A 27,535-nucleotide genomic window follows, 5' to 3' on the forward strand; every position below is an offset into this window, starting at 1 on the left:
TCATAGGTTAATTGACCATATGCATGTGGTTTTATTCCTGGGCTCTCTAATCTGTTCCGCTGATCTATCTATTTGGTTCCAGTACCATATTGTTTAGATTACTGCAGCTTTGTTTGAAATTAGGGAGCATGATACCACTACCTTTGATCTTCTTTCTCAAGATTGTTTTGGCTATTAGATGTCTTCTGTGTTTCCATACAAATTTTAGAATTATTCTAGCTCTGTGAAAAATGCCACTGATATTTTGATAGGGATTGCTCTGAATCTATAGATTGCATTGGGCAGTGTATTTGTGTTAACAATATTAATTCTTCCAGTCCATGAACATGGTATATCTTTCCATCTGTTTGTGCTGTCTTCAATTTCTTTCTCCAGTGTCTTATAGTTTTCTGAGTATAGATTTTTTACCTCTTTAGTTATATTTATTCCTAGCTATTGTATTCTTTTTAATGCAATGGTAAATGGGATTGTTTTCTTAATTTCTCTTTCTGATATTTTGTTGTTAGTGTACAGAAATGCCAAAGATTTCTGTATGTTAACTTTGTATCCTTCAAGTCTACCAAATTCATTGATGATTTGTAGTAATTTTTGGTGGCATCTTTAAGATTTTCTATGTAGAGTATGTCATCTGCTAACAGTAATAGTAATCAGTTTTTTCTTTCCAATTTGAACTCCTTTTGTTTCTTTTTCTTCTCCAATTGCTGTTGCAATGACTTCCAAAACTATGTTGAATAAAAGTGGTAAAAGTGGGCATCTCTGTCTTGTTCCTGATCTTAGAGGAAATGTTTTCAGCTTTTTGCCATTGAGTGTGATGTTACCTGCGGGCTTATCCTATATGTTGAGCTATTTTCCCTGTACATCCACTTTGTTGAAAATTTTTTATCATAAAACAATATTGAGTTTTGTCAAAGCTTTTCTGCATCTATTGAGATAATTATATGGTTTTAATTCTTAATTTGTTAAAGTGGTATATCACATTGATTTATTGGTAGATATTGAATCATCCATTCATTCACAGGATAAATCACAGTCAATTACGGTGCATGATTCTTTTTAATGTATTGTTGAATTCAGTTTGCTAATATGTTGCTGAGAATTTTCACATCTATGTTCATCAGGGACAGTGACCTTCAATTTTCCTTTTTTGTGGTGTCTTTTCTGGTTTTGGTATCAGGATGATACTGGCCTTGTAAATGAGTTTGGAAGCATATCTTCCTCTTTAATTTTCAAGAAAAGTTTGAGAAGACTAGGTGTTAACTCTTCTTTAGGTGTTCTATAGAATCTACCTGTGAATCTGTCCAATCCTGGACTTTTGTTTGTTGAGTGTTTTTTCAAATTACTGATTTAATTTCATTACTGATAATCATCTGTTCATATTCTCTGTTTTTTCCTGATTGAGGCTTGGGAGATTATATGTTTCTAGGAATTTATCCATTTCTTCTAGGTTGTCCATTTTATTGGCATATAATTGTTCATAGTCATCTCTTATGATCCTTTGTATTTCTATGATATCAGTTGTAAATTTTCTTTTTACATTTTATTTGGGCCTTCTCTCTCTTTTCATAATAACCCTGACTAAAGGTTTATCAGTTCTGTTTATCTTTTCTAAGAACAAGCTCTTTGTGTTTCCATTTTCATTTGTCTCCAGGTATTCTCTGATTTCCTCTTTAATTTCTTCAGTGACACATTGGTTGTTTAGTAGCATGTTGTTAGCCTCCACCTGGTTGTGTTTTTTGCAGTTTTCTTCTTGTAGCTGATTTCTAGTCTCATAGCATTGTGGTTGGAAAAGATGCTTGATGTGATTTCCATCTTCTTAAATTTACTGAGACTTATTTTGTGGCCAAGTATGTGATCTATCCAGGAGAATGTTTCATGTGCACTTGAAAAGAATATGCATTCTGTTCCATTTGGATGAGATATTCTCTCTCTATATATATATATGTATCTATTAAGTTCACAGGATCTAATGTATTGTTTAAGGCCTGTGTTTGCTTACCGGTTTTCTATCTGGATAATCTGTCCATTGATGTAAGTGGGGTTAAGTCCCCTACTATTATTGTGTTGCTGTCAATTTTTCCCTTTATGTCTGTTAATATTTGCATTATGCATTCAGGTGCTCCTATGTTGGGTGTATATATATTTACAATTGCTCCATCTTCATCTTTGACTGATCTCTTAATCATTATGTAATATACTTCTTTGAGTCTTGTTCCAGTCTTTGTTTTAAAGTCTATTTGTCTGACATAAGTATTGCTACTCTGGCTTTCTTTTGATTTATATTTGTGTGGAATACTCTTTCTGTCCCCTCACTTTCAGTCTGTATGTGTCTCTAGATCTGAAGTGAGTCTCTTATAGGCAGCAAATATATGGGTCTCATTTTTTTTTTATCCATTCAGCTACCCTATGTCTTTTGACTGGAGCATTTAGTTCATTCACATTTAAAGTAAGTATTGATAGGTATGTATTTATTGTCATTTTTTCATTTGTTTTCTATTTGTTTTTGTTCTTTTTCTGTTGCTCTCTTCCCTTGTGATTTGATGACTGTCTTTAGTGTTCTATCTAAATTCTTTTCTCTTTTTGTCTGTGAATATATTATCAATTTTTGGTTTGTGGTTACCATGAGGTTTATACATAGCAATCTATATATGCACGTGATTATTTTAAATTGATGATATCTTAGGTTTGAAAGCATTCTAACAATGCTGCATTTTTACACCTCCCCCCAGTACTGTTTTTGACATCATATTTTACATCAGGTTGTTTTTGTATGCATTAACTACTTATAGTAGATATAGATTATTTTACTACTTTTGTCTTTTAGCCTTCCTACTAGCTTTATAAGTATTTGACATACTACCTTTACTGTATATTTTCCTTTCCCAAAGTGATTTTTTCCTTCATAATTTTCATATTCCTCATTGTGGCCCTTTCTTGTTCTCTTAGAGAAGTCTCTTAAATATTTCTAGTAAAGCTAGTTTAGTGGTGCTAAACTCTTAACTTTTGCTTGTAAAACTCTTTATCTCTCCTTCAATTCTGAATGATAGTCTTGCTGGGTAAAGCATTCTTGGTGTGGTTTTTTTCCCTTTCATCACTTTGACTATAAAATGCCACTTCTTTCTGGCCTGTAAAGTTTCTGCTGAAAAGTCAGCCGATAATCTTAAGATAGTTCCTTTGTACACAACTAATTGCTCTTCACTTGTTGCTTTTAATATTCTCTCTTTATCTTTAATTTTTTGCCATTTTAATTATAATGTGTCTTGGTGTGGTCCTCTTTAGGTTGATCCTTATTGGAACTCTCTGGGCTCCTTGGACCTGGATGTCTGTTTCCTTTCTCAGGTTAGGGATGTTTTTATCTATTGTTTCTTTAAATTTAAGTTCTCTGCCCCTTCCTCTCTCTTCTCCTGGAACCACGGTACTGTGAATGTTAGTATTCTTGATGTTGTCTCAGAGGTCTAACTGTCCCCATTTAAAAAAAAATTTCCTTCCCCCTTTTTCTATTCAGTGTGGATGATTTCCACTACTATGTCTTCTAATTTGTTGATGCATTCCTCTGTATCATCTAATCCACTATTGATTCCTTCTAATGTATTTTTCATTATGGTTACTGTATTTTTCAGCTCTGTTTGATTCTTCTTTACATTTTCTAACTCTTCAAACTCTTTTTTAAACTTCTCACTCTGGTCATACGTTCTCTCAAGTTCCTTGAACATATTTATTATCATTACCTTGAAAACTTTATTGGGTAGACTGCTTATCTCCACATAGCTTAGTTCTTCTGGGATTTTATTTTGTTCCTTAATTTGAGATATATTCTTTTGTTGCCTCATTTTACCTAATTCTCTGTTTTTATTTCTATGTATTAGGTAGGTTGGCTACACTTCCCAGTATTGGAGGAGTGACCTTGTGTAGGGGATGTCCTTTGGGGCCCAGCAGTGCACTCCCTTCTTGTCACCTATCTATATGCTTTAGAGGGTGCCCCCTGTGTGGGCTTGTATTCTGGTGGAGCTGACTACTGTGGGCTTGTTGGCAGGTAGGGCTGGCCTGTAGCCTGCTTGGTTGCCAGACCTTGCCTTGTGCAGAGGCTACTGGCTGCTGGTGGTTAGCGCCTTGTCCTGGATCTGATGTAAACCCTCTGGTGGGTGGGGCTGGGTCCCAGTGTGGCTGGCTGCGTGGCCTTGGGTGTCCTGGGATAGATGGCGACTGACTGGTGGGTAGGTAAGTCTCCAGCACTAGTAAGTTAGAGAGAGGATTCAAAACTGAAGTTTGCCGGTGCCAGTGTCCCCCAAATGGCTGCCACCACTACCTATGTCCCCAGTGGAAGTCCCTGTTGCCTTTTGCCTCTCTGGGAGGCTCCCCAAGATAAGCAAGTGGGTCTTACCCAGGCTTCTTTCAAATTTCTACCTCTGTGCTGGGACTCAAAAGCATGTAGGATTTTGCATGTACCCTTTAAGAGTGAAGTCTCTGTTTCCCACAGCCCTTTGGCTCTGTCGTATGCAAGCCCCACAGGCCTTCAATGCAGACATTCTAGGGACTTGTCTTCCCAGTGTAGGACCCTTGTGCTGGAGAGCCCAATATGGGGCTTGGACCCCTTGCTCCTTGGCGAGAACATCTGAAATTGTAATTATCCTCCTGTTTGTGGGTTGCCTATCTGTGGGTGTGGGTTTTGACTATACCGTGTCTCTGCCCCCTAACCTGTCTCACTGTAGTTCTTTCTTGATATCTTTAGTTATTGAAAATCTTTTCTGCTAGTCTTCAGGTTGTTCTCATCAATAGTTGCTCTGTAAATAGCTGTAATTTTGGTGTGTTCATGGGAGGAGGTGAACCCAGTGTCTTTCTACTCTGCCATCTTAGCCACTCCTCCTACATGTAATTTTAATTTAGATTTAATGCTCCCCTTTTTTTTCATCCTGGGAATGAAGCTATAATTTCACAATAAGTCAACTGTATAATACATTCCACTAAACTGAAACTCACTATCAAGTTAAAATTTTAATGCACCCTTGTTCCATAAAAAGCATTTTAAACTCACTGATTTTTATACGGTGCTAAGAAAATGCTTGGAAATTCAGTAAAGATGGAGATAGTAATAGGAATAAAATTTGATGGATTTATCTGGAATAAATTCAGAAACTGAATATGATATTAAGGATAACAAAGCTAATGCCACAAGTACTTTTTTTGAATGTTTGAATAATATGAAGAAATATTACTTTAGCATGTTACTACTGAAACCTACCTAACCAAATCCAATGACTTTAATATCTATTTCCTTAGCCCATGAATAACTGGAAGAAATCTTTTTACCAGTTATTGTGTCAGAAATTGAGCATATAAGACACTGTATATTTTTAAGTGATCTGATTTCAGGAATAAGGTTTGTGTTGATGAGGAATTAGTAGACTCCAAAGAAATAAATATCTGCAGGTGAAACTATAGAAAAGAAATTCTCATATGAAGACCTTTAGGGAGAAGAGCCAATAGTTTACATGATAAGATTTCAGTGGAACCATGAAGGCTTTTGTATCAAGAGATATCCCTTGTCTTCCAAATACTGACTGGTGTCAAACATATTATTTTACGGTCCCACTTTAATCTTCCTGTTTAAAAATTTTTTCTGTTAACATAAAATATTCATAGAAGGTATACGACAGTAAGTTATATTAATCATTTGCCTTTTACTATAAGTTAATATCCTTTCCCACCACACCCTTCCGAATATACCTTTAAGAGAAGAAATCAGGTGAGTAGGAGAAAAGGAGAGCACACTGAGTGATCAAAGACGCCCAGACCACAGCCACTACGGTCACTATTTGGCACCAGGGTTCACAGACACCAACAATATCCTATAGTCTGATCTTAACATACAGATGTTTTCATCTAAATTGCATAGCCAAATAATCATTTTACTGATCAGCTAATCATATAAATTCTTTAAGATATTTATTGAGACACATTTAAAAACTGAGTATGACTTCATAGTGTGTAAATGTCATATAAATACATAAAATATACACATTGGACATGTTTATATGGTCTCTTCCTACTCCCCTTTCCTTCACCATCTGATCATTTTCTTTCTTACTCTGAAAAGCAATAATCTACATATATAATGGAAAGAAAATTAGAAAGAAAACTGTTAAAATATCTCCCTATAAAAAATATCACCACAGCTGTTAGCAAAAGAATATATTCCAAAATAGCAGAAGCAGATAAGGGGAACAAACACTAAAACGATGAACAATGAAATTTGATTATTTCTACTCTTTTTTATGACAAATTTATTGCTGAGAATGAAATGCTGACAAGCAATTACAATTGAGTTAATTGAAACATATAAAACAATAAAAACCACAATTGTGTTGTGGTTTGATGGAACAGGGAAGTGATTTCTGAACTTTCTAGAGTCTTAATACTTTAATGTTCCTATCTTTTTACTCTAGAGCAAACAGATTTATTTTTTGCTTGAAAGTTAATTTTTTAAAGACTTCTTTCTATATTGGAATAATCTTTGAAATATCTGAACAATCAAGGGAGGTTGGCTTCCACTCTATGAGAAATTAACTTTCTTCGGATTACGAAAAATGTAAAATCAAGGGTTAGGGAAAATTTGAGATCCGTGGAAAAAGGAGACACACAACTAAGCTCAAAGGGTCAAGATCAAAAGGGGGTTAATGGAACAAGTGACGTAATGCTTTTTGCTTAGAATGTGAGCTACCACAAGAGGCCCCTATCCCTGCAACTCAAAGGGTTTTTTTGCCTATTTATTCAGGCATATGGTGAAAGAAGGTTTACATATCACTTTTTTCCACCTCTATGGCCTGAAGCAACATTTATTAAAAGCCATTCTCCAGAATGTAAGTTTCACAAGGGACAGAGTGTTTGTTTCATTCACAGATATGTATTCTACGTGCCTAGAAGAATGCGTGGCACACAGTAGGAGCTCAGTGTTTGTCTACAAGGACCAGGCACCAAGCCAATGACCTGCTTTCTACACTGACTAAGACCAGGCCTAGAGACACTTGTGTGTCTCAGTGGGGGCTACTGGCATTTTGAGCAAAACAATCATGTGTGTGTGTCTGAGGGGTGGGTACAGGATTATTTGGTGGGATACAGATGTTGAAAAACCTTGGCTGGAACCCATTAGTTGCCAGCGGCAGCCTTCGGTTGTAAATGACAAACCAAAAACTTCCTACATATTTCCAGATGCTTTCTCAGGTACAGTTCAACCCCTAGTTGAGAACCACTGAGGGAAACATAGATGGGTAAAGATGGTTACTAAATGCTAAACTACTAAAAAGCATAATAGGTTATTAAAAAGGTATTAAATCTTCCTATAGGCATAGGAAAAGTTCACTTTAGTTTCTGTGTAGTATTTTATTGTGTAGATATATCTTATTTTCAATAATTTCTCTTTCATTAACCAGGAAAAACATTTATGATGTTTTCAGACTTTTGAAGCTGAGATTCATTTTCGCCTAACTCTGCCTAGAAGTGTTATATTCACCAAGCAGACTAGAACACAAAGTTTCAATTACTTCTTGTGAGGAGTAAATTTTCAGTAATAATTGTACCCTTCAGTCTACCTGTAAGTAAAGATTTACCATGGATTAATCCTCTTCCCACCTTCAAAAAAGGGCAAAATTGGATTGAGACTGGTTGTCAGTGCAGAGCTTTTGAATGTGTCATTTCATTCTCGAAAAGTTATCCAAGGAAAGTAATTTTTTTAGGGTGGGGGAAAAAATCTTTGGATGTAAAAGATGTTTATTATTTTCTGTGCTGGTAGAAAAAATAGAAAACACCAAATGCATATAATGGTTTACCTCTACTTCATAAAATATTACGCAGAAATTAAAATAATTATGAAGGACATATTACAATAGTAAAAGAAAAAAATTCTTGTGGAAAGGGTTTTAGGTGCATAAAATGAACTGAAAGAAAACAGAAAACTGTTTGAAGAAAGTAGAATTGGATGAAAGTAGAATTGGAGGTATGTCTGGCAAATGTTCATCATAAATCATGTATTTAAAGCAGACTGCAAAGGTGACTCTAAGCTTTCCAGGATCCAATGAAAAAAGGAAGATGTGATCATTAAATGTTTCCATTGCCATAAGATAAAAAAACTTTTTTTCTCACTGAAAATATTATTTGTGCCGTAAAAATCAGAAGACGTATTTCCCCTGTAACGGCTCATAAAGGAACACTGTGGAACAGAGCAGGCACTAGTCTCAGCAACTTCCCACAGAGCAGCAACCGATAGCATCCTTTTGTAAAGGAAAGCAGAGACCATAATTAAAACTTGTATTTGCTTTACGACTACAGTGACATAAAATTATGTAGGCATGTGGGCCAAGATCAAAATAAAAGAGGGGAAAATAAATAGTTTCATTTTCTAGAGCTATATTTTAGGTAAAGTACCTTCTGATACATTCTTATGTCTCAGTATTGGAACATTTATGAGCTCTTTCTATTCAATAAATACAGGCATTAAAATAAATTGCAGGCTATTTGTCTAATAAGAAACAGGAGAAGATAATCTAAGTCATAATGGCTAATATCTAACTATCTTTATTGTAAAAAGTAGTCCCTGAAAATGTACCTAACTCCACAAAACGATTGACCAATAGGTTTTAAACAATTGCATTGATTTCTACCAATCAAAATCTTTCAAAATGTTGGCAAGAAATTGGGAGAATAATTAGCTTATGGGGGGCCCCAAGAGGCAACAGTGCTTCACTTGTTTGCTCTATAAATTATTTAACTATAAGAGGCTATTCAGTTGTACTTAAAGAATCATACGATTCCTATTCTGATCTTTACCAAGTCATTGGGCAAAGATAATACCTTTATGTCCCTTCAGATCCAAAGATGAAGAGCTATGTAAATATTGGATTTTGAGCATCCATAGCTCACCGCCATTGCTGCCCTTCCACAATAACTGCTGGGACTCTGTACTACGTCCCCACTCAATTTCCCTAAAAGACTCCACATTCTCCCCCTACTGTCTTTTTCTCCACACTCCCTCCCTCCTTGCCTGCTTTACATTAAAGGAAAAACCTACATGTCAGCAAATTCACAGGATTCCTTGACAATGTAATCAGAGACAACATGGGGGACTTTCTCCCCAGAGATTTAATTTGTCATCAGAGAACACTACTGTGTCTTGTTGCACTGCATTATAGATATTTTAATCTCCACTGAGAGACTGTAATTTAGGAAAACAAAATTCCTGGTTCAGGTGGCATCATTTCAAATCCTTGCATAGATGATATGAACTGAGTTAAGGTCTTTTCCCAGTGCAACTGACTTAGTTACTGCCCAGCTTAGTTACTATAACATGAGCCAGCAAAGTGGTTGAAAAGCTCAAGGTGGATCTTTCCATTTATTCCCCCATGTGCTTCAGGATAAAAATTCATCCATTTTCAGATTCTTTCCTTCATTCCACAAAACTAGTGAGCATCTCCCTGGTGAAAGGCATCATCCTAAGTGAAGGCGGCAATAATGTAGGACTCAGCCTCGACAAGTTGACAATTCCATACGAGGGGTAAATATTTAAACCACATGGTAAGGGGGAATAACCCAAAATTCTTCATTAGAGACATAAAACTCATGTGGTAAGGGTCCAGAGGAAGTAAAGGTGAATTCTGAGCAGGATTTTCATTGAAAAGAGGAGAATATTATCCCACAAGCAATGTCTGGGTATTTATATCATGTTGGCACCAGCGCTGTATCTGTATGAAAAATATAGACTGTCCGGGGCTTTTCAAACTCTCCCTGTCTACCCCTTGCCTGGACTAAAGTGTCCCTTTAACAATTGAGAGAAACATAAAACTGATGCTAGGGTCTCTGATACATGCCTACAACCTCCCGTAGCCTGGCACTTAGAGATCTTCTTGTCTCTGGTGTGCGGGAATGTGGGGGCAGAGAGAAGAGGGGAAGACGGGTGAGAACCCCAACACAAGTCCACGAGAAAAGACCGGTTGTCCTCAGGGAGTTAGTTGATTCTGACTCAATTTATCACAAGTTTCTGAACCGGATGATTTTTTTTGATGGCACATCTGGCAACATCATAAAAACCCCAAGTCCCAAGTGATTAGACAGGAATTACTTTTGTAAATTATTTATGACTATTACTGATGTGAGCTCATTCTGAGCAGCAAGCGACAGAAGTAGCCAAGGACAAAGGGAAAAAAAAAAAAACTGGGGGTGGGGAGGAGGTCCTTTCTCGAGATGCCTCTTAGAAAGGGCCACCATTTATCATGTGAAATGAGAAAATTGCCGTCATTAACAGATTGGAATTAATTAAGCATACCTCAAGGAATCACCGGGCAGTCTCTTTTTCATTTGCCTGTTAAAGGAACGCATTCTTTAGTCGAGCAGTTGAAGCTTTCCATGAAAAAAAAAAAAAAAGTGGCACACTGTGACCTCAGAGAGAACTTGCCAGTTAAATATCCCCTGCTGTGCTCTGTAATGCAAGATCCACAGTAAGATTAAGAAATACTTCATATTTCCCCCCCTGAAAAACCCGCCACCACTGACATATCGTAGCAAACACCAGTACCATGATGACCACACAAAAGCAAGCATTGGGCGTTTGGAAACATAAAGCATCTGGTCTCATTGTGTTTCTGTTGAAGGTGTGGGTCTGGGGGGTGGGTTTGGGAGGGGGAGGCCAAGAGGGGATAAGCATACCAGCACTGACTATCCCTTCCTGTATCCAAAGAAAATTAATCCCACTGAGATTAACATGCCCTTGAATCTATTTGCTTCTGCTCAGGTAGTTTTCCTTCCATGAAAAAGAATCTTAGTTCTACAGATGATTATTTTCCATTTCCTCTTTGTCTTCAAATTCTTGGTATTCCTCCTCTTCCCCAAACCCGCTGCCTCCCTATCAACAAACTGACCCATGCTGGGGGCGAAATTGAGCCTGATGGAGGCTCTATGCAAAGGACCTCCCATGCAAGCTTTCATTCAGTGCTCATGCTGGCCCCTCTTCCCAGCAGATAAAATGGGCAGAGGGAACAGTCTCCTGTTTCCAGAGCAAACTGTTTCCACCAAGGAAACAGTGAGAGGTGAGGAGATTGAGCCAAGGGTCGCAGAGCTGGGTCACAATGGAGGTTTTTCTGGCTCCAAAGTCTGCACTTTAAAATCCTCTTCTCTATATTTTTCCATAACCTGTTGTCTGTTGGAGGTGATTTCAAATTGTTCTGGGAGGGAAAATCCTGTTCCTTCGGCTCCTCGAGTCCTTGTCAAGAGAGCATAACCTCAAATTCATAGCTTCTCAAGGCTTACAAAAATCCTTGGCTGAAGAAAACAGTTTTTATGGAAAATTGCCTGAAGGCTATGAAGACCTTTTTTTTTTTTTTTTATCTTGACACTCTAATATTTATTTTTGGATTAAGTTCAGATTGTGAGAGAGCTACATGTACCTGGAGACTTTGCTTGGGACCCCCGTGGGGGACCTGCTTTCGCTGACTGAACTTTGGAATGATTAATTTGGCCCACATTGAGGGACGTTATTAAAAACACAAACACACATAAACAGAGTCAGATTTACTGTGTTGTTGGGCTGTGCTTGGCGGCACAGTCCTCCGTGTTCTCAAGGTGGCTGGATGACTGCATTTTGTGGACCCTGTCAGCCATGTGGCTGTGTTAGCCATGGGACTCTCCTTGAGACAGGCTTTTAGGTCATCTGAGCAACATTCATTGTCTACCTTGTAGGGATGCATTTTAATGAACTGGCCTCAGGTTGGTTCCATTTCTCTCATACTTACTTTCTCTTTCCCCAAAGTTACTCCTTTTACAATTCTAAAAAAGTTGTGCACATGACTTTTTTGTAAGTCATAAAATTGATTTTCCTCAATGAAATTGGATGTAGGTAAATAAGTTAATCAAAAATACCTTACATTTGTTGTGGAAAAAATAAGATAACCTATATGGTCTCTCATATAGATGGTAATTATGATTTCTATAGGCAGTAGTGCTGACAACAGTTATAATCTGTCTATAGAGTCTATGAAAATAGAAGTGGCTTGGGGGTGGATGGAGTCCATGGCTCCCATAGGATATAGCTTTGAGAAGTTGCTAGGATAACTTTCCTACTCCAAAGTATCTTCTTGGAAGTTCAACCACTGTAGACTCTATTTCAAAATGCAAATGTCCCTGGGAAGGGTTAATTCCTTGGAAATGGAATCAGGCATAAATATCTTGAACGTGACACTAAGATCTGGGAGGACAAGGATGCTCATTTAGACAGGACATTTGTTTCAGTTAAGTATAACTGAATTAGCTCAACAGAAGGTTTCCTTTATCTTCATTAATTGCACAAGTTGCCGTTTAATGCATTCATATGCCAACATTTAGTGAGCACTTACTATGTGCCAAGAAATACGCAGCGAGGCTACCATGAGGCAGTCATGACTCCTGAATAAAGTTAAAGAAAACATCACAGGTAATCCCATGTGACCAGCAATAAATACTATAAATTTGCTTCCCAGAATTTGTCCTGAACCCACATAAGACACCCTGAACATACACAATATACATCTGTTAAAAAGTAGAAGAATATTAAGTACCCTTAATATTTAAAACAATCCTATTAAGTCTGTAACTTGTTTTCCCCATTGAACATTTTCGTGTCAATATTAATTTCTCCATTGACATTTAAAAGGGCTGCTTATCATTTTCATTCTCTCTCTATTTTAATAAATCATTTTTTATTAGCCAGGAAGGTTGTCGCCAGTTTTTTTTTAAATTATAAACAAGTCTGTGCTAATATCTGTGTCCTCCCAAGCACACTAAAACATTTATTTCTTATGAATAAATTCATAGCAGCAAAAACGCAAAGCCATTGGTATGAATATTTTAAGGCCCTTGTCATTTACTGCAAAATTATTCCATAGAAAGGATATATCAATTTTCATTCTCACCATCAAGACTGCACATGAGTGTTCATTTCTCTACAGCCCGAGTAACAATGGGACTCTTTCTTTTAAATCTCTGCTTTCTCATAACAAGAAATAAAATCCTAATTTGCATTTCTTTGAAAATTTGCATTGGTCCAACTACTGTTAAGACTGAAATTTAAAAAAAAAATTTTTATTGGCCATTTGCCTTTTTTTTGTAACGTGAATTTTCTGCTTAAGGCTACGGCCAATTTTCTTTACTTTTCCTTTCTCCTGTCTGTTTCTAACACATGGAGAATATAGTCATAGCCTTTATCTTTTTAATGCATACTTAATAATTACAAAATATATGCTCTCTCTCTCTCTTTATATATATATATATGTATATGTATGTGTGTGTGTATATATATACACACGCATGGGGTATAAAGCATATTAGTAAAATGAGTATGTAGGAATTAGAACTCTTGTCACTTCTGTTGCATCCACCCGTGTGGTTCTTGCTTATCCCATCCACTTGCCTATCCCATTTAACCCCAGGAGATATCTCTTAAGTTTGGTCTTTATCATTCCCTTGACTTTTTAAAATGTGTAGCTTTATTACAAATATATATATTTTTCTGAACAATATTTCTCTGAGGTTTATAAAAATGTTAGCATCCTGTGTAGTCTTAAAGAATTTGCCTTTTTACTCAATATTATGTTTCTATGATCTATTTGTGTTGTTGCCTATAACTTCATTTTCATTGATGAAAACTATTTAATTTAGTGCATATGAGCACGTCTGCTCACAGATATTTGGATGGTATCCAATTTTTACTTTTTGTGAACAGTGTTACTATGACCATTCTTAAACACGAATCCTGATATTCCTGTTAAAGAGCTACTCTAGGATTTTGCTTGGTCATAGGAAATCTGAATATTACATTGTATAGGAGGGTGCTAAGTCGTTTTCAAGATAATTACACTAAATTATACTCTCGCCAGCAATATATCTCAGAGTATCTGTTGATCGACATTCTAGTGAACACTTGGTATTGTCACTACCCTTCTTAATTTTTCTAACAGTGAATATAAAATGACATTGCAAGGTGGCCCTGATTTGTATTTCCGTAACTACCAATATGAGGTTGATATGGGACATTTAAATTCTTTTTTCAGTAAAATGAAATCTCCTGACTATGTCTGGCTCGGATTATTCGTCTTTTTCTTCCAGTGTACCAGGTCTTTCCATATCCTTGCTATATTCCATCTCTGCCAGTCGTGTTTACCATTGGAGTCTTGGGTCCCAGCACCAAGCCTTGTCTTTTCCATTTCTCCACAGCACTTCTGTTTGCCCACTTCTGAACACACATCTCTGTCTTCCATTCTCAAAGTGGGGAATCAAAAAATTGTGATGAGTACTAAAGAGATGTTAACCTTTGCAGCAGTATTTACTTCATGTATATTTACTTAAACCTATTAGGGGATTCAGAGTGGAACAAAACTATATTAACAGCGGCACATGCATACTTTAATTTGGTTCTGGAATAAGATTTCTTGCGAAGAAGTGAAAGGCAAATCCTGAAATTGCCTCCAGGGGATCAGGGCAGGAGACAAGGATGGTGTGAAGTCCGTGGGCATCTCACAGATTGCCATCAGAACACACAGAAATCCCTATTTGGTCCAATATGCCATCAAGACATTCTGATAAAAGAGGTTTACTAAGTATGGGAAGGGTTGCTTTCTTTCGAACCACGTGGTCATCATTAAGTGCTATTTACTGGTGTAAAATGTCAAGATTAGGTTTTTCTCTAGGCATCTTATTTTAGATTGGCCAACTTCATCACCATTAAGCAATTAACATTAGAGTAGCTTGGTATTAACAGAAGCAAAACCATCGCGGCTGAGAAATGTATGTTATTATAAACATTGCAGAAATTAGATCAAGCGTTATTAGAGATTGTTTATAGAGACAGACTGACTTGCAGAGCCTGCAGCCCCAGGAGGAGAGGAGGGCCCAGCCTTGGCCTGAGATCCCTGACTCTGAAGGGAGCTCGCCTGTGAGACAAGCTCAGACGCACGTGCACTTTCTGGATGTGAGCTCTTTGTGATAAATATGAATTACTCCGCAGGCCAGGGTTACTCATGAAAAAGAGTCCTTTCCAATAAAGTCAAAACCACCTCCTGGAGAATTCTGAAATTTAAGGGAAAATCTTGGCAAAGTATAAACACGGTGAAGTGAAAACTGTGGCCTGATGTAGACTTTAAAGAATATGGAAAAGTACTTGTGTGTGTAAGAGCAACCTTTACGTTCGGGAAGCAGTTCTTAAAATGAACAGTTGATGGAATGAAAGTCCTGCCACAAGAAAGGATTTTGCTTACGAGCAGATGGATTCTGACTTCAGAGAGCAGGTGATAGTAATGACTGTTAGTATTTGTTGAGTTTCCACTGTTACAGTGCTGTGGTAAGTAGCTTATGTGTATCAACTGATGACAGTCTCCTCATGACTCTTTGAAGGTGCCACTACCCTGATTTTACAGACCAGGAAGCTGAAACACAAGTTTAAAACCCTGCTCAAGGACACAGAGGGGGTCTGCGTAAAACTGTCCTGCAAAGTCTCCTGCCTCATTTCTACTGCCTTTGCCCCCCAAATTATCTGCATTAATACCATTTTTGGTTCAACAAGATGAACCTTTCCTAATTAGTACTTTTGCCGTTGACTGTCGCCCCTAGAGGTGAGGGGCAGTCTCTGAACAATGCCGCTCCCGACGCCCCGTGTGATTCACCCCAAAACAATGGCTACATAGCTTACTGCTGCCATCAGCACCCACAGGGCACAGGTCAAACCACCACCCTTATCCCCAAAATGCCCTGACATTTCAATTTTGTCTAAACATTTGTAAAACTTATGGACATTTGGCAAAATATCTTAATACTAAATTAACAGGATGCCTTCTCATTGGAAGTGGTCATTTCCATCAAATGGTACAATGGCCTTTTTTAGATTTTGGCCAAAAATTGGAAAAAAAAAAAACTACATACACAGATTTTCATGTTATTAAATTTGATTCATCTTATGATGTAAAAAGACAGTAGCCCAGGTACCCACTTCACTGAAGGCAAAGTTAACAAGGGAAGAGTTTAGTGAGGCCCAGAATCCTTCAGTGAAGTTTACATGTGATGTAAACTTTAGGTCTCAAAACAATTGAAGAAGGTTTTTGGTTGTAAGGAACTAAAACATCTCAGATGTGGAGAACTAACTGAAGTAGTTGTAAAGACCAGGACATGAACAGAGGATAGAACTAATTGTATGACAAAACTTACTCTAAGTATAAAAAAAGAAAGGGCGTATTACTGAAAAAGGGTGCCAGGAGCCAGACAGGGAAGTTGCTCAAATTTGCCTGATCAAAGAGGGAGAAGCCACCATGAATTCTGGAAGGTTAGACAAAGTCAATGAAATTTATAGCTCACAAATCCTGAAGAGACGGCCAGATAGCCAATAAAGTGATGCTGGAGATCATAAAGAACCAATAATTATAATGGTAAGATCGCTGTGGCCAATGTTCTCTCAGTGACTGGAACTTGAAATATGAACTTGTAATAAGAATCACTCTTCTGGAGAGTCACACAGGCTCCAATAAGACAGCGATGGGTAACCTCGCAGAGCTGGGAGGCAAAGGCTTTAACATTAAAATCAAAGTGCATATTAAACAAGACAGGTGGGGGGTCATGGAAGAGGGTGGGAGTTTAGCACCCAAGGATCCAAGGAAAGGACCCAAAGAAAGCCAGGGAGGCATACAGAGAAATTCGTTTAAAAAGTCGCGAATGTTGTGACTCATGATCATGGACTTGTAGCTGCCAGAATTAAGAGAGATTGTCTAGGAAGGGAACAAAAAATCACTTTCCTAAAATATTCATTCGTTCAAGCCGAGGGAGCCACAATACGCAGGAAAAGAAAGTCATTGTGAGGATAAAATTATGAGAAGACAGCTGAATTACTAGACATTTTTAAAGGGGGAAAAGGTCAAATGCATAGTTTTTCCCTCTCCAGTGGTAGGAAGGTATTGGCCACAGTTATGGTTCCTGTTAGTTTCCTGCGGCTGCTGCAACAAAGTAGCATAAACAGTTCTGGAGGCTAGAAGTCCAAAGTCAGGGTGCCGGTAGGATTGCTTCCTTCTGAGGCTGTGAGGCAAAATCTGCTCCACGCCTCTCCTCGAGCTCCTGGTGGTGTGCTGGCCGTCTTGGTGTCCCCTGTCTTATGGCAGCATAACCCCAGTCCTCACATGGCCTCCTCTCTGTAGCCCTGTCTCTGTGTCCACACTTCTCCTCATGACAAGCACACTCACCATCCTGGATTAGGGTCCACCCTAATGACTTCATTTTAACTTGATCATCTGAGAAGACTCCATTCCTAAGTGGAGTTACATTCAACTCATAGATCCTGGGGATTAGGAGTTCATCATTTTTGGGGAGACGCAATTCAACCCATAATGGTCCTGGACGTTTTTCCTGGTAAATCCTGAAATGAGGTCTCATGGGAGGTAGAACCTGGCAGGACACACAAGGGAGAACTGATGGCTCTGATGGGCTCACCCAGCAAACGATCAGAGAGATGCGGAGGTGCCTTCTGCAATACCTAACACACGTGTGTTAAGTAAATATTACAAGAGTGAATTCATGAATGACAGCATGTTTGATTCCCTCTTGTACATCATGGGGACTCTGGTTACACATCAGGAAATGGAGGCAAAGGCTGGATGGCTCCTTATCAAACCCACATGCCATCCCAGATGGAAAATTAAAACACCTTCAAGATTTGCAGACACTAACTACTACATATAAAATAGATAAACAGATTTCTTCTGTAGAGTACAGGGACCTATATTCAATATCTTATACCAGTCTTTAATGAAAAAGAACATGAAAATGAATATATGTATGTATACGGATGTCTGAAACATTTTGTTGTACACTAGAAATTGACACAACATTGTAAACTGACCATACTTCAATAAAATAAATTAAAAATAACTAACTTCAAAAACAAAACAAAACAAAACAAAACAAAACAAAAAGCAACCCACCTTCCTCCTTTCCGTGGGTCTTGTGGACATGGCTTTTCCCAGCACCACGCCCAGTGTCCTATGTGTGGCACATCACTGCATTTGGTTTTGCAAACCCTTCTCTGCCCATTTCACTTAAATAGCTCCTTCCTCTTCTCTCAACAGCCAGAACATTTACTTTCGAAGCAGTTTATTTGACACGGTTACTTATTTCCAACTGACTCATTCATGGATCCATCCACCCATCCATCCATCCATCCATTCATTCCAGTAATCGTGAACCTTCTGGATGCAATGGTTCTTTTAGTAACATTTTTTATGACACCCGCTTTACTATATCAAGATGAAAATCATAGCTAATATAGCCCACCTACACATGTAATTTCAAAGAAGATAATATAATGCCCTGACTGCAATATCATGGATGAATTCAAAGAAAAACATTTATAATAAAATAATAGTTATTTCAACGTGTAAGTGTTCAGGCATGCACTAGTGTTAAGATGCATGTCCCTCTATGCAAAATTGCATTGAATGTTTTAACTACAAATGCAGGTTGATAAAAATGTGTGGTATTGGTGACCTAAACACCAAGAAGAGCACTGTCAGCAGAGACACAATTTCCTGAAATGGTGAACGACTCTTCGAAACATATCAAACAACACAAAGACTGGCCTACTCTCAATTTACCCAGCAATGATAGCCCTATAATTCAGGATACAATAAAAGCATACAATATTTTGCATTCATATTTTAAATGGAATTATGGTTTAGCTTGAGTTAATCATAATTTATTTGGGGGGGGCAGTTCTTGACATGACTGTCTGGTGGGACATTGGGAAATCATGAGGACATCAGGGAATTTTTTACTATTTGCAACTCTTGTTCACAGTCAGCCTCCTAGCCCTTATCCATTTATTGTCTAGAGTGCTGCCAATAATTGCAACATCCAAAAGCATATCCACAAATTTCCAAAATCCTCCACCAGCAAGAACCATTGATTCGGTCATTCCACAAACCTTAAGTGAGTTTCTACTTTGTGCCAGGCATTCAGGTTAACAGACGCAGAGAGGAGGTAAATCTATGAAAACAACTGAAGACAGCGGAATAGGACATGTATAGTCAAAACAAAACAAAAATCAAAAAAACAGAAAAACAGTACGCACAGTAGGTCCGTGGGTGGGAGGGGATGTTACAAGCTTTGCAAAATCAAGGTCTTAGAGGACAAAGAGCCATCAGAGTTTTTGATCGAAACGATTTTAGGTGCTCATGACTTCCCAGTAGGAGTGCGAGATACTGTGTGTGAAAATCTTCGCATCACCTTGATATCCGTAGCTAACACCGAGTTGTGAAAATAAGATTGGCTTTAGAGCAAGAAGCATTCAAACCCAGGCCCACCAGTTTTGTCTGACAACCCTGGGAAAGTTGGTTACCTCCATCTTTGTTCCTTTATTTCTCTTTTCCTGTGGGCAGATAGAGGTAAGACCTGGAGCACATTAAATAAATGGCAGCTACGTTTAACACATGCTCATGGCAAAGTGAAAAATCAAGTGGTCTGATGGCAGCACCTGCCCATTGGCTGCTCTACCAGTCCCAAGTTCTTGGAGGTGGCCTGCAGCTCAAATGACCAGGTTAATTAGAGTCTCTCTCTGCCTTTCTCTTATTTCTCTCTCTCTCTTCCTCTCTCTTCCACCTTCCCTCCCCACCCCCTCACCTATTTAAATTACCAAAACCATTCAAATGTCAGAGGGAACCAAAGCAGAAAAACAGAGAAGCCAAGACAAAATCGGGAGCTGCATCACAGCATAAATGGCCAGAGCTCCTGTGGAACTGCCTGAGCTCCATCCTGAAGACGGCCCAGGGGGCAGCCGCCTGGGGGCAGCACTGCCTGTCCTCATGTGCGTCCACGTGGATGTGTGTGGAGGTTAATCTCCCGTCACTTAAGGTCACCCGAATGGGGTTTTCATCGTTAGAAGCAGAATAGCCCATCTGAAATGTGCACGAGTTGTAGACTGATGAGTTCATCAAGACAGAAATTTGGAACCCATGGAAGGTTTCACATCTCAGCCAACTCAGAGCTGTTGTGATTCCAGTTTTCAGAGGTTCAATTTTCAAAAGGTCAAAAATGCTCTTGGTAAAAGTCTGTTTAATTTATTTCATAAATAGAATACCAAAAGGCATTCTAATATAAACCCTAAAGCATCCCTTTCTTTCTCCCTTCTTGGTCTCTTTTTGGTATCTATTCTTTCAAACATGCCCTCCCTAGGAATGATCATAGGCAGGAGTAACTTAGAGGAAAATCCATTCCTGTTTTTATGATCACCTCCATGGACTGAAAGCCTATTTCTATTCAAAAACACACACTGAGAGTTGAAATTCTCCTTTGGGCATCGTAGTTAAGTTGATGAAATTGAACAGTAATCTTTTTGTTTCTAATTCATGTTCACATATTCCTGATCCCTTTGGGGTGAAGTTCAATAAACAGAATGGACCCAGCTCCTCATTAGAACTATTCAAAGGATTACACGCTGCGCTCGATCAGAGTCTGGGGAAATTGTAGGGACATCAAGGAGATGACACACAGATTCCTTTATTACTGGGGAAAGGGGCACTTCACTGAAGTAATCAATACCTGTTTAAGGAATGGAGCCTTACATCCTACACACACGGCCCTAGGCCTGTGCAAGACCACCAAAACCCTTCAATCATTCCAAAAGCTTCAACTCTATTTCTAAAACATTCAGATAAAAGCCTTTGGCATCTTAGAACTTTAGAAATACCAAATGACCAAAGCCAATGAGATGGACAAAATTGCTATAACTGAGTTTACTAAAGTTCCTAACAAGTTTCTTTCACTTTCTTTAAACTTATTTATATTTGGGTTACAAATTGTGAAGGATACGCACCTAAGGATCATACTATTACGTCTGACATTCACTAAATACCAGCAATATATTAAGTCCCAGATATCTTTAAATTAGATGTGATCTTTTTTCAGTGGGGTCCTTGTGTACGTTTAAGTATAAATATAACTCACAGTAGAAAGAAGATTAGACTACAGAGCAAGGGTGACGGATAACACAAATTAATGAGCTGGTTTTAGTTATCATCAATATGCAGGTATCTGAAACAGAATCAACACCCCTGGGCCAATTGTCCTTAACGTGCAATAAGGAATTCCAATCTGGCCGCACACCGTGCTTTAGCCAAGCTGGGTAAATAAGGCTCGTCTTAGTTTAAGACAAGAAATAGAAATAACACTCATTTTACGTCTTGTCATTGCTAATTCTGAGCTTCACAGTCTGTCGCTCCAGAAAGTTGGGATTGTTTTTAAGCGAATACCCTCTTTTGTGATTCTGACAGGAGAGCACTTTTGGATCATTAAAGAAACAGGGGAAAAGAATTCTCATTTTAAGATCCTGGCGTTAAACTGAGATCATTTTGAGAGAGGCTCCGAAGCCAAAACTCTTAATATTTTCCAGCTTACAACAACCTATAAAAAAGCACATGTGCGGCCATAAACCAGAACGAGCAGCCGTGAAAGAAACATAAAGAGAGACAGACGGACAGTTGTCCAACTTTCACAGCGAGCTCTGGAACATTAAATTTTGAGTGTTCCCTGGCATAGCAGAGCAGGCTTCCCTCCTGCTGGAAGTCATGCTTGCCAGAGGCGACCAGCTCTCTGCCCACAGGAGAGAGCTGAGCGGAGACATGGCAGTGACTCCCTGCCTATGGGGTCCCCCCTCAACCCCTCATTTTGATGAACAGTGAGAACTGCTCCCACAGGAGTTGGTGAAACTAAAGAGGTTGTGAGGTCCTATACAGGTCCTTCATCTCCAAGGACTCCGTGAACCATCATGGAAAGACATGCCCACAGTGCAGCTGGGGGATTATCTGAGGGGTTAAGTTGGTCTCATTGCCCAACACACTGGGAAGGACATGCACTTTGAAGTCCCCCCAAGATTTGGGCTTGAAATTTGGCTCCAACATGAGCCAGCCAGTGTAGGCTCTTTAATTTCTCTAAGCCTCATGGTCTTCATCTGTCAAATGGGACTGCTGCTAATGGCCCAGCAGCTATATTAAGAATCTATTTAAAAAGATTAAGAATGGCAGACATTAAATAAACACTCAGTGGATTATCCAGGAGATGCTTGATACATGGTCATTTTTCTTATTGCTTAACTCTCTCTTTTGTGGATTTCCTAATTTCTAAGCTTGTAGAGACTCCATGATATGAGAATTCAGTCATAATGCAAAGACAAGGATATGCACACACAGAAGATGCTTTAAGTTCACTTCTCTCCTGCAAATATATATATTTTTTCCTTTAGGTAGAAGGTGTTAGAGAGCAGAATTTCTGAAAAGTGGTCACAGATTTCCCTCTGAATTGTGAGTGGTCACAAATGGTCACACCAGTAGCCAAGTCCTCCATGCTACAGAGGAACAGGGTCCACTACTGGCACAGACCAAGGAAAGATGGGCTGTTAGCCTGGGCGTGGGAACCAGGAGAAAATCTGAGCTATCACATAAGGAATCACTGCTTGTCGGAGTTGAAATGATCTGATTTTACCCCTTTACAGTACAACTTTTCTTTCTAATTTATACCTCCCCTTATCCTGAAAAGACTTGAATATGACTGTCTTATAATAAAATACTGTTCTTTAAATAAAAATATTTTATAGTTTATGGAAGAGAAATTCAGCGAGATTGACTATAAATGAGAGGTCAGGTCAAGGACGCTGTTATGTATGGGAAGAAGGTCACGTGTGCTATAGAAAGGTGTTAGACAGACAGAGCTCAGGCTCTGGTCAGGAACAGGCTGCGCAGGAGTCAGAAGTGAATGGACAGAAGAGTAGGAGTGGGTCTAACATCAGTAGCTGCTGTGGAAATTCTTCATTTCCTTTTGAGACAGAAGGTTCTGGAGCCTGCATAGAACATGGTGCTGAAAGAACCTTGTTACGAGGCAGAATCAAGAGGCGTGCAGATTATGAAAGAAATGCTAGCAGATCCCATTGTTCAGTGATGAGACCCTGCTTATGGCGTCATTCCCACCATGTTTGTTCCCTTCACACCCCCAGTTAGCCAGCTTTTCCACCCAAGCATGGGTTTTGGTAATTATCAAGATTTTATGAAATTTGGCTACCTCCCTAACTAACCTCAGTGCATAAATAAAGCTTCGTTTAATTTTAGCAAGAGAAAGTCTGTGTGTAACTTTTTGGACCTGCCCCTGGTTTCATGGTCTTTCTAAACTGCAGGCTTTGACAAAGGCAACAGCCTATCCAAGGGCCAACTAACAGACCACACAGTAGCAGTGGCTTCTTTTAATGATCTTTTTCTAAGTGGCTTTAGTATGCTTTGCCTGTAGTAGGAAATAATTAAGCAGCACACTATCCAGAGAATGAAGTAAGTCAACTTTGCAATTTCCAGCCTGAACTTTCTATACTTTGTCCTTTTACTGCGTCTTCTCCAGACACCTTCCAGTGACATCTTCCAAGGTGTAGTTACTCAGCACTCTCTCATCAGGGCCCTCAGAAAAAACTGTAATTAATTATTCACCATCTTTTTTTTTTTTGAACTGCTGACACTCTCCTTCCAAAGGTTGAATTAAATGACATTGCCAATATTTGACCAATTTTGATTTTGAAAAATAGCTATTTCATGATGGGTCGACTCAGTAGTGACGGCATCCTGTGCCTTGCTGGTAACTGTGAAATGAAAAGAACAGCCTTGTGTTTATAGTGAGAGCAGCCTTAGGTACGATCTAGCCCAGCTCGTTCAGGGACTAAGGAATTAGGAGAGCTAACATCTCCCCTTAGAGACACAGCCTGATTAGATTCGGGAGGCTTTGACTCCTGTCCCAGTGGTCTTATCTCCACTACAGGGGTCAGCAAACTTCTTCTGTAAAGAGCAAGACAGCAACTATCTTAGGATTGGGGGGCTATCTAGCCTCTCTCATTGTAGCATGAAAGTGGCCACAGACAATATGTAAACCAGTGGGTGTGGGTGTTCCAATAAAACTTGATTTACAACAACAGGTGGTGGGCCGGCTTTGCCTTCCAGGCTGAAGTTTGTCAAATACTGCTCCACAGAATTCTTAGACCCCAAACTATCTGCAAACAGAGAGCCAGGGATTGGTATATTGAGAGCCTGTTTAAGTGTTCAGGGGTGCTCATCTTGCATAAAGATCTCACCCACCCCTCCATTTACTGCACTCTGCATTTTCCTTAAAATTAGTAGCCAAAGAAGCCCAAAGTTGCTGGGGTTTGATGCTGAGCATCTAGGGGCCACAGCCACCCAAAGTTTTTAACCTGCAAGATTAGCTCCCCCAGGATGGGCCTAACACTCATGTCTTAATTCCTTGCCCACATCTACAAAATGTTCTTCCGACCTAAGGAGAGAAATGTGTTAGAATGTGCTCTCCATCAGGCTTGCTGAGCTATAGAATTATTTAGTCAGACCCTACCATGTGATAGTTGAAAGTAACTTCACTATATTATTTGCACGTTGGGTGAACCAGGCTCACACTGGCACCTGGGCCAGCAAGATTGAATCCAGGTTTTCTTTCTGCCTCTCCTGATAGCCAAGGAGCTACTTTGGCTGCATCTACTTTCAACTTCAACTTAAGAAGCATGGGAAAATGTTATTAAGCAATTTAAAAGACTTTACTGGTCACACACTTAGGCCAGAAATCCCAAATAAAGAAGGGAAGAATTATAATCAGGTCATTCCAAGGAGGAAAGAAAACAAGTCAATAAATATCGGGCAGGAGAATATTACGACTGCAATCAATGTCCCTGCAGTGAGAGTCTGTCCATCTGTTTGTCCATCCATCCATCCATCCATCTGTCCATCTATCCAAACACCCAAGCATCCAGAAATCCATCTCCTACTAATTCTGAAGGCACTGTATCAAAGCTGTGGGATCCCAGGTAGGCGAAGCAAGCTCCCTGCTCCCAGTGAGCTAAGGAGATAGTAGGAGGGAGAAGTTATGGAGCAAAGACCACAATACAGAAAAATTAAGGGAGTATTTTAAAAGAAAAACTTCTAAGGCTAAGCCAACACTTGGCGGAACATCATAAAAAGCAGCAAAATGTGGAATAATCAGCAGAAAGAACTCTGATGAGCTCGTGCCAAGTTATGAACCTGAAGGAACTTGGATAAGGTACCGTGCCTGCTGGATGCAGCACAATTGAGTCAATGTGCCTTTCACCTCCAAGTGCCCAACAGGAAGCCTGTTTCTAAAAGGTGGAAAAGCTCACTGGCTACCACAGCCTGTCCTTAAATTGGCAGAACTATCTAAAAACAAACAAACAAACAAACATATAATATGTATGCTTTCTATGGATAAGCCATATCAGTCTTGAAGAATTCTAACTCTAACTACTTCTATCTTATTGTACTAGATACTCAACATTGTAGAGAAGGCTGGAGGTAAGAAACAGTTTAAAAAGCCAAAAGTGATCAAGGACATTTAAAAGGCGTACACGGTACGAACTGGTGGCAAAGATCCCTGGGAAGTCGAAAACAATTACAGATTTTATTCGTACCCAGCAAATGAGTAAGAAATTCAAAGGAAGATCTCACAACCAAAATAGATGTTAAATTCTGGGTTACCATTTGTGATTTTTACGGTATTATCTCCTAATTCACGGTCCATGTTATTTATCAAGCGGCCAGTTTTTTCAGGTGCGTTGGTCACATCTGCTGTTACTATTTGTGTTTACATTTTATCAAATAGAACAGAATACCAATGTGGTTTTGAGTGACCCAGATCCACCATTTATCTGGTTTCAAATTATATTCCTGCTGATGGAACCAAAGGCAGATTTCTAGACCAAGAGAAACCAACACCCAACAAAATGAGAGCTCACCTTGGTTATGAACCGTCCTGTTTTCCGAGGTCCATTAAGCCAATCAATCAAGAGAAAAGAATAAATCCCAGTGGTACTTACTTGCAGGTGACGGGGTACTGCATCCACTTGGTGGAGGGTGGCCGTGAAGGCCGTGGAGGGGAGGCAGGGAAAGTCCTCCAATGACCGGCGGGAAGAGCAATGGGTAGGGCGCGGCCGGATAGTGAGTCATGTGTCCACTCACTGCCGGGACGTGACATGCGTGGCTGCTGGTGGTCATGTTTTAGGCCTCACAGAATGAAAGGTGCTTTGGGGCCGGAACTCATCACTCCAGGCCTTGAACCAAAGTGGGGCAGGCAGGTAAGTTCAGAGCAAGAGCTGAGCCTGAGCCGTGCTCTGGGCCAAAAGCAAGAAGGTTCAGCACCTGACCTTGCTTCTTCTCAGCATGGTGTCTCCACCTCTCGTTTTGCTCTGCTGATGACAGGAAGGATGGCTTTTTGGTTCAGTTTCTCAGTTGGAGGCTGGGAAATGCTATCACTTTTAAAGTCCAGAACTGCTAATCCTGTAAGAGAAAAACATGTACATATATCTCACAAGTCAAAAACATTTTTTTCTTTATCAAACCATTATATGAAAAAAGTCTCTGATACTAATCTGGGATTCCCAATTCCCACTTGTTCCCCTGCACTCACTACCTTAGTTTCCTTAAATTCTCATATTCTAGTATAGAATAAAACTTCTACCTAATTTCAGAATAACCCTGGCTATCTGATATTAACTAGCACCCCTGCCCCGAACCCATTCCTTCCCCATAGTCCTCACCCGGCTTAACTTTTCTCCATGGCAGTTAAACAGCTCCATTCATGACATGTGGGAGTATTTCTTTTTTTGTCTCCCTCGTTAGAATGTACTCAACAGGAGGGCAGAGTTTTCCTCTGCTTTGTTAACAGCTATGTTTTAAGCTCCTCTAAGAGTACCTAACAGGCAATAGACTCTGAGCTAACAGTTGTTGAATGAACGAGTGAATGAAATTTTTTTCTTGTTTCTTTTAGAGAAATGTATTGTGTGATGTTGTCCAAACTGATGTGCTCCCAAGACTTTGGACTTTCCAACTTTGGATTTTATGCCGCCATTTGGAATGACATACCCAACAAGATAACTATAATTGTGAGAGAAAACTATAACCTAATGAAAGGTAAGGAAGAGACACAGCCATTAAAGATCAGTGAAGTATTTTATATGAGTTCCTTTTTGTCAAACAGTATACACCTTTCTTGTAAGAGCACCATCCAGCCATTAGTCCATACAACCATCATCCCCTTGTCTCTGTTCAATTATCCATCCTTCTGTCAGATCCTAACTTGCTATTATGTGCCAAGTGCTGATGTAGGCGCCAGAGGTATACAGTGCGGAACAATGCTAATGTGGCTCCTGCCCTCATGATGTTTCTAGTTTTAACAGCTCCTAATTGAGTTCATGTTGTTAATGAGGGTTCAATTGCCCTGTCGCCCATAAAGGACATCCCAGGGATGCTAGAATTCCTTGATACTGAAATAGATTCTAGAGTGGGCTGACAGTGGACTTCATGGGCTCCCCTTGACCTTACTGACCAATGTTCACTAAAAGGCCCAAACTCTGGTGCCCACTGAATGGCAAGCCCTGAATATCAAACCATCTGGCACAAAACAAGAACAAAATCTTGAGGCTGGCATAAAGTGGCTGTTAAGCGCACCATTC

The 27,535-nt window shown here is 39.3% G+C and overlaps 1 protein-coding gene across 1 annotated transcript in view; it reads right to left on the reverse strand.

Annotated features, from left to right (window-relative positions):
- RARB (retinoic acid receptor beta) overlaps positions 1–26,093 on the reverse strand; it is a 374,673-nt gene extending 348,580 nt beyond the window's left edge. The window contains exon 1 of the mRNA XM_006176296.3: positions 25,901–26,093. Within this exon, the coding sequence (XP_006176358.1) occupies positions 25,901–26,078 (178 nt within the window). The 5' untranslated portion in view covers positions 26,079–26,093. The remainder of the gene's footprint in view (positions 1–25,900) is intronic.
- Positions 26,094–27,535: the final 1,442 nt, after the last annotated feature.

This window comes from Camelus ferus, chromosome 1 (assembly GCF_009834535.1).
Source record: "Camelus ferus isolate YT-003-E chromosome 1, BCGSAC_Cfer_1.0, whole genome shotgun sequence".
NCBI classification, from domain to species: domain Eukaryota; kingdom Metazoa; phylum Chordata; class Mammalia; order Artiodactyla; family Camelidae; genus Camelus; species Camelus ferus.